This window comes from Engystomops pustulosus, chromosome 7 (assembly GCF_040894005.1).
Source record: "Engystomops pustulosus chromosome 7, aEngPut4.maternal, whole genome shotgun sequence".
Lineage (NCBI taxonomy): Eukaryota > Metazoa > Chordata > Amphibia > Anura > Leptodactylidae > Engystomops > Engystomops pustulosus.
Window position 1 is genome coordinate 168,482,141 of NC_092417.1, and position 22,656 is coordinate 168,504,796.

At 41.5% G+C, this 22,656-nt stretch overlaps 1 protein-coding gene across 10 annotated transcripts in view; it reads left to right on the forward strand.

Moving 5' to 3' along the window:
• The window catches only part of MICAL2 (microtubule associated monooxygenase, calponin and LIM domain containing 2), a 238,432-nt gene extending 216,060 nt beyond the window's left edge, over nucleotides 1–22,372 (forward strand). For 6 of the 10 annotated variants that reach the window (XM_072118862.1, XM_072118861.1, XM_072118864.1 and 3 more), the window contains 4 exons: nucleotides 8,150–8,243; nucleotides 16,717–16,816; nucleotides 17,698–17,771; nucleotides 20,375–22,371. In XM_072118862.1, the coding sequence (XP_071974963.1) occupies nucleotides 8,150–8,243; nucleotides 16,717–16,816; nucleotides 17,698–17,771; nucleotides 20,375–20,583 (477 nt within the window). In that variant the 3' untranslated portion in view covers nucleotides 20,584–22,371. Of the gene's footprint in view, nucleotides 1–8,149; nucleotides 8,244–16,716; nucleotides 16,817–17,697; nucleotides 17,772–20,374 lie in introns of all 10 variants that reach the window. The other 4 variants (XM_072118866.1, XM_072118868.1, XM_072118870.1 and 1 more) reach the window with 2 other exon arrangements.
• Nucleotides 22,373–22,656: the final 284 nt, after the last annotated feature.

A 22,656-nucleotide genomic window follows, 5' to 3' on the forward strand; every position in this document is an offset into this window, starting at 1 on the left:
GTCCATATATACAGGAGAAGTGGTACTGTGCACTGTCCATATATATACAGGAGAAGTAGTACTGTGCACTGTCCATATATACAGGAGAAGTGGTACTGTGCACTGTCCATATATACAGGAGAAGTGGTACTGTGCACTGTCCATATATACAGGAGAAGTGGTACTGTGCACTGTCCATATATATACAGGAGAAGTGGTACTGTGCACTGTCCATATATACAGGAGAAGTGGTACTGTGCACTGTCCATATATATACAGGAGAAGTGGTACTGTGCACTGTCCATATATATACAGGAGAAGTGGTACTGTGCACTGTCCATATATACAGGAGAAGTGGTACTGTGCACTGCCCATATATATATACAGGAGAAGTGGTACTGTGCACTGTCCATATATATACAGGAGAAGTGGTACTGTGCACTGTCCATATATATACAGGAGAAGTGGTACTGTGCACTGTCCATATATATACAGGAGAAGTGGTACTGTGCACTGTCCATATATATACAGGAGAAGTGGTACTGTGCACTGTCTATATATATATATATACAGGAGAAGTGGTACTGTGCACTGTCCATATATATACAGGAGAAGTGGTACTGTGCACTGCCCATATATATATATACAGGAGAAGTGGTACTGTGCACTGCCCATATATATACAGGAGAAGTGGTACTGTGCACTGTCCATATATATACAGGAGAAGTGGTACTATGCACTGTCCATATATATATACAGGAGAAGTGGTACTGTGCACTGTCCGTATATATACAGGAGAAGTGGTACTGTGCACTGTCCATATATATATACAGGAGAAGTGGTACTGTGCACTGCCCATATATATATATACAGGAGAAGTGGTACTGTGCACTGTCCATATATATACAGGAGAAGTGGTACTGTGCACTGTCCATATATATACAGGAGAAGTGGTATTGTGCACTGTCCATATATATACAGGAGAAGTGGTACTGTGCACTGTCCATATATATACAGGAGAAGTGGTACTGTGCACTGTCCATATATATACAGGAGAAGTGGTACTGTGCACTGTCCATATATATATATATATACAGGAGAAGTGGTACTGTGCACTGTCCATATATATATACAGGAGAAGTAGTACTGTGCACCAGCCATATATATATATACAGGACAGGAGAAGTGGTACTGTGCACTGTCCATATATACACAGGAGAAGTGGTACTGTGCACTGTCCATATATATACAGGAGAAGTGGTACTGTGCACTGTCCATATATATACAGGAGAAGTGGTACTGTGCACTGTCCATATATACAGGAGAAGTGGTACTGTGCACTGTCCATATATATACAGGAGAAGTGGTACTGTGCACTGTCCATATATATACAGGAGAAGTGGTACTGTGCACTGTCCATATATATACAGGAGAAGTGGTACTGTGCACTGTCCATATATACAGGAGAAGTGGTACTGTGCACTGTCCATATATACAGGAGAAGTGGTACTGTGCACTGTCCATATATACAGGAGAAGTGGTACTGTGCACTGTCCATATATATATACAGGAGAAGTGGTACTGTGCACTGTCCATATATATATATATACAGGAGAAGTGATACTGTGCACTGTCCATATATACAGGAGAAGTGGTACTGTGCACTGTCCATATATATACAGGAGAAGTAGTACTGTGCACTGTCCATATATACAGGAGAAGTGGTACTGTGCACTGTCCATATATACAGGAGAAGTGGTACTGTGCACTGTCCATATATATACAGGAGAAGTGGTACTGTGCACTGTCCATATATACAGGAGAAGTGGTACTGTGCACTGTCCATATATATACAGGAGAAGTGGTACTGTGCACTGTCCATATATATACAGGAGAAGTGGTACTGTGCACTGTCCATATATATACAGGAGAAGTGGTACTGTGCACTGCCCATATATATATACAGGAGAAGTGGTACTGTGCACTGTCCATATATATACAGGAGAAGTGGTACTGTGCACTGTCCATATATATACAGGAGAAGTGGTACTGTGCACTGTCCATATATATACAGGAGAAGTGGTACTGTGCACTGTCCATATATATATATACAGGAGAAGTGGTACTGTGCACTGTCCATATATATACCGGAGAAGTGGTACTGTGCACTGTCCATATATATACAGGAGAAGTGGTACTGTGCCCTGTCCATATATATACAGGAGAAGTGGTACTGTGCACTGTCCATATATATACAGGAGAAGTGGTACTGTGCACTGTCCATATATATACAGGAGAAGTGGTACTGTGCACTGCCCATATATATACAGGAGAAGTGTTACTGTGTACTATCCATATATATACAGGAGAAGTGGTACTGTGCACTGTCCATATATATACAGGAGAAGTGGTACTGTGTACTGTCCATATATATACAGGAGAAGTGGTACTGTGCACTGTCCATATATATACAGGAGAAGTGATACTGTGCACTGTCCATATATATACAGGAGAAGTGGTACTGTGCACTGTCCATATATATACAGGAGAAGTGGTACTGTGCACTGTCCATATATACAGGAGAAGTGGTACTGTGCACTGCCCATATATATATACAGGAGAAGTGGTACTGTGCACTGTCCGTATATATACAGGAGAAGTGGTACTGTGCACTGTCCATATATATATACAGGAGAAGTGGTACTGTGCACTGCCCATATATATATATACAGGAGAAGTGGTACTGTGCACTGTCCATATATATACAGGAGAAGTGGTACTGTGCACTGTCCATATATATACAGGAGAAGTGGTACTGTGCACTGTCCATATATATACAGGAGAAGTGGTACTGTGCACTGTCCATATATATACCGGAGAAGTGGTACTGTGCACTGTCCATATATATACAGGAGAAGTGGTACTGTGCACTGTCCATATATATACAGGAGAAGTGGTACTGTGCACTGTCCATATATATACAGGAGAAGTGGTACTGTGCACTGTCCATATATATACAGGAGAAGTGGTACTGTGCACTGTCCATATATATACCGGAGAAGTGGTACTGTGCACTGTCCATATATATACAGGAGAAGTGGTACTGTGCCCTGTCCATATATATACAGGAGAAGTGGTACTGTGCACTGTCCATATATACAGGAGAAGTGGTACTATGCACTGTCCATATATATACAGGAGAAGTGGTACTGTGCACTGTCCATATATATACAGGAGAAGTGGTACTGTGCACTGTCCATATATATACAGGAGAAGTGGTACTGTGCACTGTCCATATATATATACAGGAGAAGTGGTACTGTGCACTGTCCATATATATATACAGGAGAAGTGGTACTGTGCACTGTCCATATATATACAGGAGAAGTGGTACTGTGCACTGTCCATATATATACCGGAGAAGTGGTACTGTGCACTGTCCATATATATACAGGAGAAGTGGTACTGTGCCCTGTCCATATATATACAGGAGAAGTGGTACTGTGCACTGTCCATATATATACAGGAGAAGTGGTACTGTGCACTGTCCATATATATACAGGAGAAGTGGTACTGTGCACTGCCCATATATATACAGGAGAAGTGTTACTGTGTACTATCCATATATATACAGGAGAAGTGGTACTGTGCACTGTCCATATATATACAGGAGAAGTGGTACTGTGCACTGTCCATATATATACAGGAGAAGTGGTACTGTGCACTGTCCATATATATACAGGAGAAGTGATACTGTGCACTGTCCATATATATACAGGAGAAGTGGTACTGTGCACTGTCCATATATATACAGGAGAAGTGGTACTGTGCACTGTCCATATATATATATACAGGAGAAGTGGTACTGTGCACTGCCCATATATATACAGGAGAAGTGGTACTGTGCATTGTCCATATATATACAGGAGAAGTGGTACTGTGCACTGTCCATATATATACAGGAGAAGTGGTACTGTGCACTGTCCATATATACAGGAGAAGTGGTACTGTGCACTGTCCATATATATACAGGAGAAGTGGTACTGTGCACTGTCCATATATACAGGAGAAGTGGTACTGTGCACTGCCCATATATATATACAGGAGAAGTGGTACTGTGCACTGTCCGTATATATACAGGAGAAGTGGTACTGTGCACTGTCCATATATACAGGAGAAGTGGTACTGTGCACTGTCCATATATACAGGAGAAGTGGTACTGTGCACTGTCCATATATACAGGAGAAGTGGTACTGTGCACTGTCCATATATACAGGAGAAGTGGTACTGTGCACTGCCCATATATATATACAGGAGAAGTGGTACTGTGCACTGTCCGTATATATACAGGAGAAGTGGTACTGTGCACTGTCCATATATATATACAGGAGAAGTGGTACTGTGCACTGCCCATATATATATATACAGGAGAAGTGGTACTGTGCACTGTCCATATATATACAGGAGAAGTGGTACTGTGCACTGTCCATATATATACAGGAGAAGTGGTACTGTGCACTGTCCATATATATACAGGAGAAGTGGTACTGTGCACTGTCCATATATATATACAGGAGGAGTTGTACTGTGCACTGTCCATATATATACAGGAGAAGTGGTACTGTGCCCTGTACATATATACAGGAGAAGTGGTACTGTGCACTGTCCATATATATACAGGAGAAGTGGTACTGTGCACTTTCCATATATATACAGGAGAAGTGGTACTGTGCACTGTCCATATATATACAGGAGAAGTGGTACTGTGCACTGTCCATATATATACAGGAGAAGTGGTACTGTGCACTGTCCATATATATACAGGAGAAGTTGTACTGTGCACTGTCCATATATATATAAGGGTTATGAACATGAACTGATGAAGGTCTATGTTTGAGTCTGAAACGTCTCTTCTATATTGTTTTATACAAATAAATATTATCGGAGGCCGCACAAAGTGGAGCAGATATAGGTTTGGCACATATACAGAATCCTCATACACACTGTATATATCAGCAGATCACGGATGATAATAACAGATGATTTCTCCCGGTGACGCTTTATCTGTAGATGTCCGCACTTGTTTTTTTCTCCCCTTTTTTAATGGAATTTTTACAAGTTTTTCATATTGGAAGAATTTGTGAGTTTGAATAACAGCAGCGGCAGTCAGTCACTTCCATGAAAAGATAACACTTAACTTTTTAACTGTAATAATGCGCTTGTTTGTCAGGAATGGCGCTCTGTGGCATCACATTGTTCTCCAAGGTCTCTGCGGCGCCCGCATCCTATACACCAGATTACAGGAGCTCACAAATCATTGTCACTTGGAGGAAAAGCTACACAGGAGGGGGACCGCTCACTGGCCCTGGTGGGGGAGGGGAGGGGGTACCGGCAGTCCTTCTGTAGCACAGGCAGAGCTGGCACAGCAGCCGCACAATGTACAACGCAGTCATGGACACCGAACCATTCATTTTAAGTAATTACAGGAACACAGGATCTCTCCTGCCAGCCCCGGCTCTGCTTCCTTGTAAGCCACCTGCATCTAAACCCAGATACAGGGAGCAGCAGCCAAAATGACAAATAATCCTAGGGACGGGGGGGGGGGGATTAGGTATAGATACAGTAGGTGCCAAGGTTGCCATCCCACCGGAGGATACAGAAACAGACTCTGATAAACTACCAGCACCATTCCGGTATCTCCGGTTCGGTAGCTCTTAGAACCTTAGGCCTGAAATGACCTGAAAGGTAAGATTTGTATCTTTAATATGACACCAGAAGCAACCTTCTAGGTGCTACAGAACAAAAGTAACAAGCATCTCAAGTGACACTCCAGCTGCTGCTTGTAAACTTGATTCATTTCAGGCAAATATGACTCTTCTCTGCACAGGACTCTGGAGGAGATTTTTCGTAGGTAAATGGATGTGTTGTCACATAAAAGAGGGAATTCTAGAAAGGATATTTCATACCCTACTTGGGGGAACTGGGAGTTTAATGGGGTAAAATCTAGAAACCGGTTCCCTTAAAGGGGTTTTCCACAAAACAAGTTAAGCACTATCCACTGGACTAACAGGGACTAACTTGCTGATCGTGGGGGTCTCATTGATGGGACCCCCACAGATCACTAGAATGAGGGGTCCAACTGGGGTACATCACCCATCATCACTGAGACCCCCACCTATTAGCAAATTAAGCCCTATCCTGTGTATAGGGCCTGACTTGTTTCATGGGAAAACCCCTTTAAGGATCAATCTGCCACATCTGGGAGCTGCAATAGCCCATTCGTTTTTTTACGTCTCCCAGCTGAGGGTTTGTTACAGTTGCATCCTGCTTATGCAGCCCTCTGGGAGTCTCTATTCCATGGTACTGTGTTTTACCTGCACTGAAACATTGTAACGCATCTAAGCTGAATGCAGTTGTTGCAAACCCTCAGCTGTGAACAGTATGAAGAATGTAGACTCAATGCAACCACAGACAAGAGACAAATTTAGGATATTCCGGAGATCAAGAGAAGACAAATCCCATTACCATGACTCACCTATAGATGGGATTTTTGGGACCAGAATGCTTTGCAGTGATAAGACTCGCTCAGATTCCCATAAAAACCAAACAAAATATAAACAATACAAACCACTCTAATTCTGCCACAAAAACAAAAATTTATTAAATCATGATCTAAAACAATGGGACAGATATATCAAGCTGTCTGAAAGTCAGAATATTCTTGGTTACCCATGGCAACCAATTACAGCTCAGCTTTCTTTTTAAAAGTGCTCATGAATATTTTAAAGGGGAGCTGTGATTGGTTGCCAAGGACAGCTTGATAAATCTGCCCCAATATATCTAAAATTGATATATTGGTTACACAAAAAAGTCAGAGGCCCTGAAGATGAGTCCAATTGACTTTGCCCACAGATCCCATGATGCCTTGTGTTCTCTCTCAAAGTAATTTAGCATTAAATCTATTTAGATTCCTACAAGTAAATCCACTGCACAGTGCACATACATGATGTATATGGCAGACTCATAGGGAACAGGGGAGATCTTGTACCTCACTATTCTGTATAGGAGATATCATGTATCCACTGACCTGAACGCATCCAGCTCTGCTACATACACAGAGAGAGCTCGGTCACATGACCTCCTCCTCTATGAGCAGCAGTCCCTCCCCTCTTATGAGACTGTAGATTTGTTAATAAGACGGATTCCCAGGAGTTGTCAGCACCGGCAGAGGGAGGAGCTACTTCAGCACTGAGACATATAGCAAAGAAACTGCTGGATATAGGTAACAAAGATAATAGGCAAAAGTTGTTCAGAAAATCCCAAGAGCTAAAAAAAAAAACTTTACAGTTGCTCTATACAGGGGCGTAACTACAGTGGTAGCAGCCATAGCAACCGCTATGGGGCCCACATTGTCAGGGGGCCCCGCCATCCGACCTGACACGCTAAAGAGTGGAGGATGTGCATCATTATATCCAAAATATCATAATATGTATATAACATATATGTCATGTATATATGCTGCATCTGTGATGTGTATATTCTATATGTGTTTATGGTGTCTGCATATACTGAATGTGTGTATATGCTCTATATAAGTGTGCATGAGTGTATAAATGTGTGATTGTAACTCGCATGTGTGAGTATACAAATATGCATAATTTTTAAGTGAGAAGGGGGGCCCTATGCCGAAGCCTGCTATGGGGCCCTGCTATTCCTAGTTACGCCACTGGCTCTATATATTGGGTAACAGTAAGAAAGAGGTTTTTGTATTTTTGGATAACTGGTTCTTTGTGTATATATATCGGGCAGATTTTTTTTATTTTTCAGTTTTTTGTATGAATTTTAAATATATTGTTTTAGATGTTTTAATACAATGTAGTTTTTGTTTGTCTTGTGTATATAGGATATTAGCCGCCATGTTTACTGACAATACCACAGTGTATTGATGTTACTGATAGGACACCCCCTGATCCCGGGGACAATATTGGTGTATTATTCCGGGGCCTCCGTTTCTTGGTACAATGGATCTTTAGTTGTTTAGATGTCAGATAAATAGACGTCTCTTTGGGTTTCCATCATTGTATTGGTTACAATGTAACAGCAGGTTCTGTAGAATCGACCTCTAACACCCGCACAAGTGCAACATTGTAACAACCCATTCTTCCCATAGACAATACAGCGCCAGCTCCAGGAGACTGAAGAGAAGCAGCGAGCGCTTGACGTACAAGGTATCAAGCTGGAGAAGGCTCTCCGAGGAGAAACAGGTAAATCCTTATCAACATGTCAAGTCAGGAGGAGGGGAAAGAGGATGTAAACCATCATAGGGAATCTGTCATATATAGACTGCACCTAGTGCTACATAATGTCCTAACATAATCTGTCATCACATCTATGTGTGTGTTAATAGTAGCAGCAGGACTGTGAAATATGGATTTATATTCTGGGATGGTAGCTTCTGCAACTTTGGGTGTGTCCTGACACTGCTGTGCTCTCTACTCTCTGCAGCCAGTGTTAGGTATTGTCCCTTTATGTATGTTGTTAGTATGTATGTGTATGTGTTTCAATGGAATGACTTTAAGCAGCACCAACATCTTCTAGTCTTACATTTTATATGAAAACTTTTATACACCCATGGGTGTCATAGGGGCAGGGCCGGCGCCAGCACTGGGCACACCTGGCAAGTGCCGGGGCCCAGAGCTGCTGGGGGGGGGGGGGCATATAATGCTGTACATAAGGAATTAATGGGGGTGAGTTGGGTTTTATATAAAATAATCCTGATGGGCTGATTGGGTTGATACACTGGAGAATATTTAAGGAACCAGAGACTGTTTTAGTTTCAGAATTTCTAATGCTGCCACGTGAGTTTACTGCAAAGGGGCCAACTGAGACTCTGTCGCCATGGGGCCTACTGAAACTTGGAGCCGACCCTGCAGGGTCACATGTATCATAGTTTTTTGGCAGCGACTTTTTCAAGTTTCCTGATGTCGGCTACTTAATCATTGCAATGTATCTTACGTTTTTCCTCTGTGTGATACATGTGATGAGTTGCCGGTTTAGTGTCACTTTTGAGACTTTTTGTAGTGTGGGACTTTTTAGTCCCAAATAGTAGTTTACCAAAAGTAAGTCTGGATCCAGCATGTTCTGTTGTGTGAGTGATACACGTCCCCCATAGTCTTCCATGGACAGATAGATAACCCAAAGAATAGGCAGCGCTCCAAAGTGAACTCAGGGGGGGTAATTTACTAAGGGCCCGATTCACGTTTTCCCGACGTGTTACCCGAATATTTCCGATTTGCGCCGATTGTACCTGAATTGCCCCGGGATTTTGGCGCACGCGATCGGATTGTGGCGCATCGGCGCCGGCATGCGCGCGACGGAAAACGGGGGCATGGCCGAACGAAAACCCGACGTATTCGGAAAAACCGCTGCATTTAAGAACGGAAAATGTGTCGCTCGGGACGCGCTTACCTTCACTCAGCCCGAGCCGGTGAACTCCAGCGCAGCGCAGAGAACGCGCCGCTGGATCGCGAATGGACCGGGTAAGTAAATCTGCCCCAGGGTGTCTTTATTCCAAGTGGCAACATTTCAGTGACCAATAGTCGTACAGATTTTGTACCCACAATCTTTGCTGTGATGCTCTGGATCTTCTGATAATTAGATAGATAGCATTGGACTACTATAACCCCCCTGCACCCCGTGGGGGGCTGCAGCATACACCGGTGCACTTAGCGCAGATAGATAGATGGATGGATATTAGATAGAGGATAGATATGAGATAGATAGACAGATAGATAGACAGATAGATAGATAGATAGATAGATAGATAGATAGATAGATAGATAGATAGATATGAGATACATAGATATGATATAGATAGATATAAGATAGATAGATATGAGATAGATAGATAGGTATTGGATATGAGATAGATAGAGATAGATATGAGATAGATAGATATGAGATAGATAGATATGAGATAGATAGATATGAGATAGATAGATAGATAGATAGATATGAGATAGATATGAGATAGATATGAGATAGATATGAGATAGATATGAGATAGATATGAGATAGATATGAGATAGATAGATAGATATGAGATAGATAGATAGATAGATAGATAGGAGATAGATATGAGATAGATAGATATGAGATAGATAGATAGATAGATAGATAGATAGATAGATAGATAGATAGGAGATGGATAGATAGATACAAGATAGATAGATGGATAGGAGATAGATAGATAGATATGTAGATAGATAGATAGATAGATAGATAGATAGATAGATAGATAGATAGATAGGAGATAGATATGAGATAGATATGAGATAGATAGATAGGAGATAGATAGATATGAGATAGATAGATAGATAGGAGATAGATAGATATGAGATAGATAGATATGAGATAGATAGATATGAGATAGATAGATAGATAGATATGAGATAGATAGATAGATATGAGATAGATATGAGATAGATATGAGATAGATAGATAGATCGATAGGAGATAGATAGGAGATAGATACATAGATAGATAGATAGTGCTATGGGGTCCAGCCTAGTTGTGTCCTGATGGATAGTTATGTATTTAGATGTGGATTATGTCCCATGAGCCGCACATCAGCCTCAGGTGACATTGATTTGTCGGATAAACAGGTGACACATTAAAGGGAACTTTATGACATTTCCAATAAATCAATGAGCGGCCCCATTACTGATCAGCAGCTGCTGGGGCTTTAATGAATGGAGACTACAATGACCTTCTTCTGATTGTAATAAAGTGGAGGAGTGTAATAAAGGAGCAAAAATTGGCCATAAAATGTATTTGGGGGGAGGCGATTAGTAGTAATGTGCTGACGGTGGAGCCCCCTGAGACGAGATTCTTTATATTGTAATTAAGAATAATCTTATAGTAATGAGATTAGGATTATTAGTGGCGTCACCCTGATTAGAGAGTTTTATCTATGTACAATATATTCACAGTGACCTCCTGACCTGCAGGGAGCCGGGTCATAGATCCATCATCATCTGATTGGACGACCGAGCAACAAGGTTTAGATTGTTACATAATAGACAATTGACTCTTTATTCGTTATTATATTCATTTGGCCAAGTTTTATATCTCGCTACATAAAATATGGGAGATCTCTTGTTCAAGGGGTTGGGCAGTCCCTAAACTAATTATTCCAAGAGGTAAGTTGTCCAAGTAAGATGAAAGTGCAGAGTGGGCGGTCCCAAACACAGCAAGTGCTCACATCTCCTCCATAATCTTTACCCCATGGTTCCCTGTTTGTCTTAATTGACAGTCCCGGATTCAGTGGGACCCTTCCACATTTTGGGTGCTGACCCTTTGTGCCAATATCAGTTCACAGGATTGAAACAAAGATACATGAACCCTCTGCCCCTCTGTTCACCATGTGCCACCAGCGGTGATGTAGTGATGTGACCGGACCTGCTGCACCAGAACCAGGGATGTCAGTGTTACTTTTTGGTTAATTCTACTGGAAAAATGGGGGACAGATAATAGATGATAGAAAGATAGATAGAGATTGATATATAGATTTGAGATAGATATATAGATAGATAGATAGATATGAGATAGATAGATAGATAGATAGATAGATAGATAGATAGATAGGAGATATTAGATAGATAGATATGAGATAGATAGATATTAGATAGATAGATAGATAGATAGGAGATATTAGATAGATAGATATGAGATAGATAGATATTAGATAGATAGATAGATAGATAGGAGATGGATAGATAGATAGATAGATAGATAGATAGATAGATATGAGATAGATAGATAGATAGATAGGAGATAGATATGACATATGATGATTCCCCTGTATATTTGGCAGTTTTGTCATCTTTATGATATATATATATATAGATTGATAAATTATGAAATAGATATGAGATAGATAGATAGATAGATAGATAGATAGATAGGAGATATTAGATAGATAGATATGAGATAGATAGATAGATAGATAGATATAAGATAGATATGAGATAGATAGATAGATATGAGATAGATAGATAGATATAAGATAGATAGATATGAGATAGATAGATAGATAGATAGATATGAGATAGATATGAGATAGATAGATAGATAGATAGATAGATATGAGATAGATAGATAGATATGAGATAGATAGATATGAGATAGATAGATAGATAGATATGAGATAGATAGATATGAGATAGATAGATATGAGATAGATAGATAGATATGAGATAGATAGATAGATATGAGATAGATGGATAGATATGAGATAGATAGATAGATATGAGATAGATAGATAGATAGATATGAGATAGATATGAGATAGATAGATAGATATGAGATAGATAGATAGATATGAGATAGATAGATAGATAGATAGATAGATATGAGATAGATAGATAGATATGAGATAGATAGATAGGAGATAGATAGATAGGAGATAGATAGATAGATAGATAGATATGAGATAGATAGATAGATAGATATGAGATAGATATGAGATAGATAGATAGATAGATAGATATGAGATAGATAGATATGAGATAGATAGATAGATAGATATGAGATAGATAGATAGATAGATAGATAGATATGAGATAGATAGATAGATAGATAGATAGATAGATATGAGATAGATAGATAGATAGATAGATAGATAGATATGAGATAGATAGATAGATAGATATGAGATAGATAGATATGAGATAGATAGATAGATATGAGATAGATAGATATGAGATAGATAGATAGATATGAGATAGATAGATAGATAGAAAGATATGAGATAGATAGATAGATAGATAGATAGATAGATATGAGATAGATAGATAGATAGATAGATAGATAGATAGATAGATAGATATGAGATAGATAGATAGATAGATATGAGATAGATAGATAGATATGAGATAGATATGAGATAGATAGATAGATATGAGATAGATATGAGATAGATAGATATATATGAGATAGATAGATATATATATATAGATTGATACATTATGAAATAGATATGAGATGGATAATGAGATGAATGGTCTTCCTTTCTCCCTGGATACTGTTAGATGACCCCCTCCCCCTGTGTATATGGCAGTAATGTCATTCTCATCATTAAGGGCTCTCGGAGCTGATTGGGAGGCGTTGGATCATTTGGCTAATTGTGAGATGTGTCTTTCGGGGCAGACACGAGAGCCGAGCGGGGCTGATAAATGAGAGTAATATGTATTATCCGGCCAATTAACCCGTTACAGACGACATTTGTCCTCAGTGGTGGCATGGCGGTGACACGCTATGTCCTCAGATGCGGTAACGGATGGTTTCATTATCCCCCCAAGGTTAGAAATCTGATTTCCGGGTGGCATTAAAATAATATCAATAAGTTGGAATGTCAGATATTTGTTCTTCTCAGAGGTCACAGTGACAGAGGAGGCCGCGAGTCGGACACGTCCGGGGTATCTGTATCTTGTATCTCTGTGCTCATTGATTGTAAAGTGATGGGCTCTGATCTTAAAGGGGGTTTTCTAGCCAAAATTATCAATTCAATTATCATTTAAGGGGAAGTGCTAAGTTTTATTGTTATTATTACAAGATCAGGGTCCTGTTCTCACTAATCGATCGAGCGTCCAGTCGAGCGCACTTACTGCCACTCTCATAGACAGTAATGGAGCAGCAGGATACCCATTCTCGTGACTCTGGTGTCAATCCCCCACCGGGGGGAAGGGGGGGAGGATGGGGGGGGGGGGGCACGGTGGCTGAGTGGGTAGCACTTCTGCCTTGCAGCGCTGGGGTCCTGGGTTCGAATCCCACCCAGGTCAACATCTGCAAAGAGTTTGTATGTTCTCTCCGTGTGTGTGTGTGGGTTTCCTCCGGGTGCTCCGGTTTCCTCCCACACTCCAAAAAAACATACTGTTAGGTTGTTTAGATTGTGAGCCCCAATTTTACATTCTTTGTACAGCACTATGTTATCTGTAGGCGCTATATAAATAAAGAATTATTATTCTCCGTTCAGTCTACATCTGGATGCAGCACCTGGCCTACCTAGGGGAATGTGGGTCAATGAACCCCCAGTACTCATTACAGACCCCGTAAGTAGTATAGGGGGTCTTCAAACACCCCCCCCAATCATTGATAGAGATGGTTTCCAACCATTTTTAGGGCTATAATAACTGCCCACCCATAGCCAGCTGTAGAAATACTGCCCCCTACAGGCGGAAAAAGGATATAAGACAAATCCCCCCTCTGGAATTGCATGAAAGATACTTTGTATCAGTGTATAAGTAAATGTAATTAGATACATAATGGATACAATGTATCAGGGCTCGGGATGTTATTCTGCAGTTACCTCTCGTCTATGACAAGGGTTAAGGTCCTTCTTCTGGCTGTCATGTATAATAGGGCCGGCGGCTCCGTCATTGTTCCCTGCTTATTAAATCAGCCTCGTTTCATCTGTAGTGATACATTTCAAATTGCTCTGTAAGTAATGTTAAGATAATTAGAAAATTATCGCGGCCCCCGAGAATAACGAAGCGAGGAGCCGGGGGCCAGCGAACACACAACTTCTCCATGACATTTATGCCGTTTGCGCTCTGTAATAATTACGGGAGAGAGGAATGAAAAGATCTTTTGTCGCCGCCGCCATCCATTTAGCGGGCGGGCGAATTACCCGGGAACATCCGTGGGTGAGACAAAACGCAATAAAGTCCTAAAGAGAAGATGAGCCGCTCACAATGGCTCCCGAATTATGGACTGAGACTCGTGGAATCATCTCCAGAACGCGATTTCGGAGAGGGATATGGGGGACGTTTTATGTCTATATTTTCTTTATTTTTTATGTCATTTATTCTATTTTATTTTCTTTATTATTATTCTAATTATTATTATTATTTTACTCCCGCTGTTGTATACATTTTATCATTTAATCTATATATTTTATGTATATATTTGTCAGGATCCAGGTGTTTCTATACAAAGATTTCATTAAAAGGAACCTGTCAGCAGCTGTGATCCTGTAGACTGCGGCCAGTGTTTGGTATTGTCCCTGGAGAGATGTGTAATCACACCTTTGTGTATGTTGTTTGTAGCGGCAGGACTGTGATATATGGATTTATATTCCATGATTTTAGTGTGTCCTCACACTGCTGTGCTCTGCGCTCTTTGCAGCAAGTGTTAGGTATTGTTCCTGGAGAGGTGTGTATGTTGTGTATGTTGTTATTAGCAGCAGGACTGTGAAATATAAATTTACAGTCCAGGATTGTTGTGAGGCTTGTTTCCATACACTGTTGATCTGCTGCATTAAGCTGCTCTCTTTGTGGTAGTAATCAACTAGAAGCTTTTACTCAGAGTAGATAGGAGGTGCTGTGGAGCAGTTCAGAGCACAGCAGTGTGAGGACACCCCCCAGAAGTTACATTCTCAGAACATAAATCCATATTTCACAGTCCTGCTACTAATAATAACATACACAAAGGTCTGATTGGGACAATACCTAAGGCCGCATTCACACCGCCGTTGCGGTGTCCTATCTTTTTCCCGGGTATGGAGCGGTTCAGTACCGGATGTTTGCTGCTCCGTTCCGCTCCCTAGGATGCCCTTTGCTGTCTATGGGGGATGTATATCAGCCGTATATACGTTGTGAACGGCCGTGTGAATTCAGCCTAACACTGGCTACAGTCTACGAGGTCAATGTGTCAATCAGATTTCACATGAGGATGAGGTTTTGCATTATTCCCAATTTTACAGCTAAATCCTTATTGCTATGGCCGGGAGCAGCATCGTGGATGGGATTTAAAGGGGTTGGTCAAGTTTTCAATTCATCCCCTAGATGTAAATGTATGATTATGGATGTTCCAACAGCCAACATGTTATTCGCATGATGGGGGACCGTGGGTTTTGGCCGACCTGTAAGCCAATGGTGTTCAGGATGCAGCTGTGCCATGTGCTCCATTGACTTCTATAGGTTTTGCAAGTCCCACTTGCATGTTACGGGTCGGGGGACCTGTTCTGCGGATCACATAGGGGTCCCTGCGTCAGACCCTGTGCAGACATATGTATATCTCCTATCCTATAGGGCATAAATGTAAAACCTGATGCCCCCTTTAAGCCCCCTCTACATAATGCAGTCATACAAGGGAAAAGTTGAAGGGGTCTTCAGGGAAGCTTGTTTTGAAAAATCGGACCCCTCTTATATGCAAAGTGCGGATCCCTACGTCTCACAACCCGCTCCATACCAGAGGGACTTCTGGGTTTTTGCCCGACCCATTGAAGTCAAAGCTTTGCAGGATGGAGCTACATCCTATCTCCATTGACTTCTATGGAACTTCCGAAACCTGGTATGGATCAAGTTGGGGGACTTGTGGTTCCACCTTTCTGGCCAGAAGGGGAGGGGGTCTCAGTAGTCAAACCCTGAGTATCCTGTGTATAGGGAATACATTGAAAACTTGATGTGATCCCTTTAAGCAAATCCCACTTATTTATGGGATGTCCGCACCCATCCGCCATTCTGCAGAATTACCGGATTATCGGATGCCGGATGAAAGGAATTTTCTATAAACTGTTCTCACCTCATCTGTCGGAACAAGGTAAAAGGGAAAGGATTGATCGAAGCGCATACTAAAGCGCTGATCACGGCGGTAAATACATCTCATGCAAACTGAATGTAAAACAATGGCGTAATGCAGAGCGGATCCTGGTAACCCGTCTTATTCCTCTAACAGATTCATCTGCACAGGATGAGGCCCGGCTCCTGCGCGACTGGTTCCAGCTTGCCCTAGAAAAGAGTAAATTGAATCGTTACGAGTCTGAGCTCTTATCCGTGTAAGTTCGGTGCCGCTCGCCATCAGTATGCACAATGAGCCCTTTGGGGGGGACACAAGGAGGACGGCAAATATGGGAACCTATTAATTTCGGACATACGCACAGGTGTATATTGTCTTCCCACCGCATGCAGATCTCATTACCGCGCTAAATTGAGGTTTTAACTCCTCGCATAGAAAGTTCTCATTAGCATAGCGAGAGGGGGAAATAGAAATAATCTGCCACATAAACAGCTGCAGACGCTCCTTCCCGCTTCACGCGGCATCCGAAAAATAAATAAATATTTATTTGATTTTTCTCGGATAATGGGGGCTGCAAAAAAAAAAACTGTTTTCCAATCTGTAGCACAGCGAGATTAACAAGGCCGGGAGTGCGCAAACATGTGACACGGAGAACTATGTGCGCGCTTAGGCGGCACAGGCGTTGTGTAGGATCAATTGGTTCTAATTAGGGGTCTGATTTCTATTATTATGTCAATTGGGACGGGAAGAATCAGATTTTGCTACATTGTAGCAATATTTTGGTTTGCTTAGCACCTGTGTTCTAAACTGTACTATGGTATTTTATACCGCCATACATCCCATATATAACCTCCGTGCTATAGAAAGCCATAATACATCATCCATAGACAGCGTTTCTTTATATCAGTAATACGCTGCCCAATTGGGCACCATATGGAGGCGCACTCCCCATAGTACAGGGCCACATTGGGATAGGCCAACAAACGGACCCCATTAATCTCCCCTGCGCTAGCAATAGGTGAGCAAGAAGAGATACATTTTCAGCATTTGTGTGTAAACTAGAACATTCCTATTCACTGACAGCAAGAAGAGTTCTTTGAAAAGGTGAAAAATTAAACAATAAATTCATGTTATCCACAGAGCTAAAGAATTAGAGCTGGAAGATCAACAAGGACGTCTGGAACAAAAGCTTCGAGAGATGATGACGATTGACCGTAAGTTTATATGTGATATGTATCAAGATTTTTGTGGCGTACACTAGTCAATCTTTGTGTAGTGAGTGCAGCTCTGGAGTATAATACAGGATGTAACTCAGGATCAGTACAGGATAAGTAATGTCATGTATGTACACAGTGACTGCACCAGCAGCAGAATAGTGAGTGCAGCTCTGGGGTATAATACAGGATGTAACTCAGGAACAGTACAGGATAAGTAATGTCATGTATGTACACAGTGACTGCACCAGCAGCAGAATAGTGAGTGCAGCTCTGGTGTATAATACAGGATGTAACTCAGGATCAGTACAGGATAAGTAATGTCATGTATGTACACAGTGACTGCACCAGCAGCAGAATAGTGAGTGCAGCTCTGGGGTATAATACAGGATGTAACTCAGGATCAGTACAGGATAAGTAATGTCATGTATGTACACAGTGACTGCACCAGCAGCAGAATAGTGAGTGCGGCTCTGGAGTATAATACAGGATGTAACTCAGGATCAGTACAGGATAAGTAATGTCCTGTATGTACACAGTGACTGCACCAGCAGCAGAATAGTGAGTGCAGCTCTGGAGTATAATACATGAGGAACTCAGGATCAGTACAGGATAAGTAATGTCATGTATGTACACAGTGACTGCACCAGCAGCAGAATAGTGAGTGCAGCTCTGGGGTATAATACAGGATGTAACTCAGGATCAGTACAGGATAAGTAATGTCATGTATGTACACAGTGACTGCACCAGCAGCAGAATAGTGAGTGCAGCTCTGGGGTATAATACAGGATGTAACTCAGGATCAGTACAGGATAAGTAATGTCATGTATGTACACAGTGACTGCACCAGCAGCAGAATAGTGAGTGCAGCTCTGGGGTATAATACAGGATGTAACTCAGGATCAGTACAGGATAAGTAATGTCATGTATGTACACAGTGACTGCACCAGCAGCAGAATAGTGAGTGCAGCTCTGGGGTATAATACAGGATGTAACTCAGGATCAGTACAGGATAAGTAATGTCATGTATGTACACAGTGACTGCACCAGCAGCAGAATAGTGAGTGCAGCTCTGGGGTATAATACAGGATGTAACTCAGGATCAGTACAGGATAAGTAATGTCATGTATGTACACAGTGACTGCACCAGCAGCAGAATAGTGAGTGCAGCTCTGGAGTATAATACAGGATGTAACTCAGGATCAGTACAGGATAAGTAATGTCATGTATGTACACAGTGATTGCACCAGCAGCAGAATAGTGAGTGCAGCTCTGGGGTATAATACAGGATGTAACTCAGGATCAGTACAGGATAAGTAATGGCATGTATGTACACAGTGACTGCACCAGCAGCAGAATAGTGAGTGCAGCTCTGGGGTATAATACAGGATGTAACTCAGGATCAGTACAGGATAAGTAATGTCATGTATGTACACAGTGACTGCACCAGCAGCAGAATAGTGAGTGCAGCTCTGGGGTATAATACAGGATGTAACTCAGGATCAGTACAGGATAAGTAATGTCATGTATGTACACAGTGACTGCACCAGCAGCAGAATAGTGAGTGCAGCTCTGGGGTATAATACAGGATGTAACTCAGGATCAGTACAGGATAAGTAATGTCATGTATGTACACAGTGACTGCACCAGCAGCAGAATAGTGAGTGCAGCTCTGGAGTATAATACAGGATGTAACTCAGGATCAGTACAGGATAAGTAATGTCATGTATGTACACAGTGATTGCACCAGCAGCAGAATAGTGAGTGCAGCTCTGGGGTATAATACAGGATGTAACTCAGGATCAGTACAGGATAAGTAATGGCATGTATGTACACAGTGACTGCACCAGCAGCAGAATAGTCAGTGCAGCTCTGGGGTGTAATACAGGATGTAACTCAGGATCAGTACAGGATAAGTAATGTCATGTATGTGCACAGTGACTGCACCAGCAGCAGAATAGTGAGTGCAGCTCTGGGGTGTAATACAGGATGTAACTCAGGATCAGTACAGGATAAGTAATGTCATGTATGTACACAGTGACTGCACCAGCAGAATAGTGAGTGCGGCTCTGGAGTATAATACAGGATGTAACTCAGGATCAGTACAGGATAAGTAATGTCATGTATGTACACAGTGACTGCACCAGCAGAATAGTGAGTGCAGCTCTGGAGTATAATACAGGATGTAACTCAGGATCAGTACAGGATAAGTAATGTCATGTATGTACACAGTGACTGCACCAGCAGCAGAATAGTGAGTACAGCTCTGGAGTATAATACAGGATGTAACTCAGGATCAGTACAGGATAAGTAATGTCATGTATGTACACAGTGACTGCACCAGCAGCAGAATAGTGAGTGCAGCTCTGGGGTATAATACTGGATGTAACTCAGGATCAGTACAGGATAAGTAATGTCATGTATGTACACAGTGGCTGCACCAGCAGCAGAATAGTGAGTTCAGCTCTGTAACTGTAATACATAAGTGTAGATTTAGTTTGGGGATTTTTGCTCCCTAGACCTTCTCTTCTTGGGTACAGTTTTGGGGAAGGGGTGTTATGTGCACATGATAATGTTGACACTTGTTATTTATTTCCCATCAGCGGCACTGAAAGACGAGAAGGACATTGCAGAGGAAGAGGAGGTATTTGCTGAGATGATGAGAGTCATTGAAAAGAGGGATCAACTAGTGACTCGCATCGAAGAACAAAGACTCCGGGAAAACTCAGAGGAGAAGAACCTGCTGGACGTTCCTCTGCCCATAGAGGGACATCTGAAAGTGCCCAACTTCAGCAACAGGAGCTTCTCTTAAAGGGACGGGTCACCTGAAAGGGCTGTGATTACAGTCTGCACCACAGACAAAGCTTTACTGATACATTGTATCCTTCCCTCACCAGGAAAGAAGCAATAGGACTAGTGCGGTGCTGCCTATAGCTCCTCACCTTGTACATAGAGATGTAGCACAAGATATGCAACTAGGAGACAAGGGAATATTAAGAATATTCATTTATTCTTCAAGGTCTTTAGAGAAAGAACAAGGAAGAAACTTGATCTTTGCTCGTGACATCTCCTGGATTCTGTTGGGGGATATTAGACAAGTGACTACATTTTTGGGCTTCCTGTAGTCCCTGTGATTCTAATACATCACTTTGTATATATAATATATATGGTAGATGCTCATAGTATATAACAATACACACTACATAGGTTAATATGCAAAGCGCTGCTATATCTATTGCAACATATAGAATTGATCCGATGCAGAACTTCACTGGACTGATACATTGGGGCAGATTTATCAAGCTGTCTGAAAGGCAGAATATTTCTAGTTGCCCATGGCAACCAATCACAGTTCCGCTTTCATTTTACCAGTGCTCATGAATATTTTAAAGGGGAGAAGTGTTTGGTTGCCATGGGCAACTAGAAATATTCTGACTTTCAGAAAGCTTGATAAATCTGCCCCAATGTCTTAGGTTAAATCAAGCACTACAAAGACACAACAACAGCTCCAGGTTCTAAACCCACGAAAAACTGCCTAAAAATAGCATTTTAATGTGTAAATCTGATTCATTTTTTTTAATTATTCACACTTCCGAAACAAACAGAACGATCCCCATATTATTCTGTTCGCCCCCTTAGTTATGGGATTTTATAAAGCAACTTGGCAAAAATCCTCCTCAGTAGAAGTGTAGGTGGAGACTAATCTCTTCTTATCTTTCCCCTAAAGCTGAGTCAATTACAAGCTGCCCTTACTTCCAAATATGACCAGTGAGAAGCAACTCAGCAATTCCAATGGGAAATCCACTGACTACTGCATAGTGTGTACATACAGGATCCATACAGCTACTAGACACAGCTCTCCTGCTAGCTACACACAGAGAGCAACACATGACCCCCCCCCCCCCCCTCCAGATTGAGCAGCAGCCCCTCCCCTCCAGCAGTAACACTCCATAGAATTTCTTGTGTCAACGAGATATGGTCTCACAGAGATGAGCAGCACAACCTGGGCTACTGCAGGGACAGGCTAAACTGAGGAGGTTAGAAAAGAAACTGCTGCACATAGGTAATGAAAGTAATGGGCAAAGTCGTCTTACATCACACAAGAGCTTTTGATACATGAAACAAAATTAATTTTTAATTAACTTCACCAAAAACACACATCCCTTATATCCCAAAAAAAAGACAGAAGTAGATGCAGCAGGAAGAAGTAAAAGTCTTCAGTTTTTGGAAACATCTCACATCCAATCTAGTGTTGAACATCTACAAATCTTCTCTCCCATCATCCAAATCCTTTCCTTTACCATACATTAACTTATTATGTATCAAGTAACTATATTCTGCAACACGCTCCACTGCGGTGAAAGTCCAACTTGATCTGTCGGTTTCCATTCAGAAATCTTGGAAATGATGAGGATTCAACCATGTTATGTAAGAAAGTCACAGAACTTTTCACAATACAGTGATGACGCTTCAGAAACATAAGACTGGAGATCTTTCCAAGTGTAAAGACCTATGTTCTGACCAAGACGTAGCCACCTGTCAGGTAGAAGTTGAGAGATCCAGGACAAGTTTATCTTAAAGGGAACCTGTCACCAGGGACCTCATTTTCACTAAAGACAGGTTACAGGTGCCCATCGCACCTGGATTGCAGATCTGCCTCTCTGCGTTCTCTAAGCATTTGCATTACAATATTATTGTGTGTTATAACTTACCTTGCACTGTGACAGAATCCTCTGTATAGTCCCAGGGGTTGGGCTTTAGTTTGGCTGCATTTAAAAAAACAACACGTGACTTGTGTGAGCTGCAAACTCCTCAGCTCTCAGCCCCCACCTTTGTGCTCCTGTATAGCTCCTTCCTGTACAGAAGCACAAAGGTGGGGGCTGAT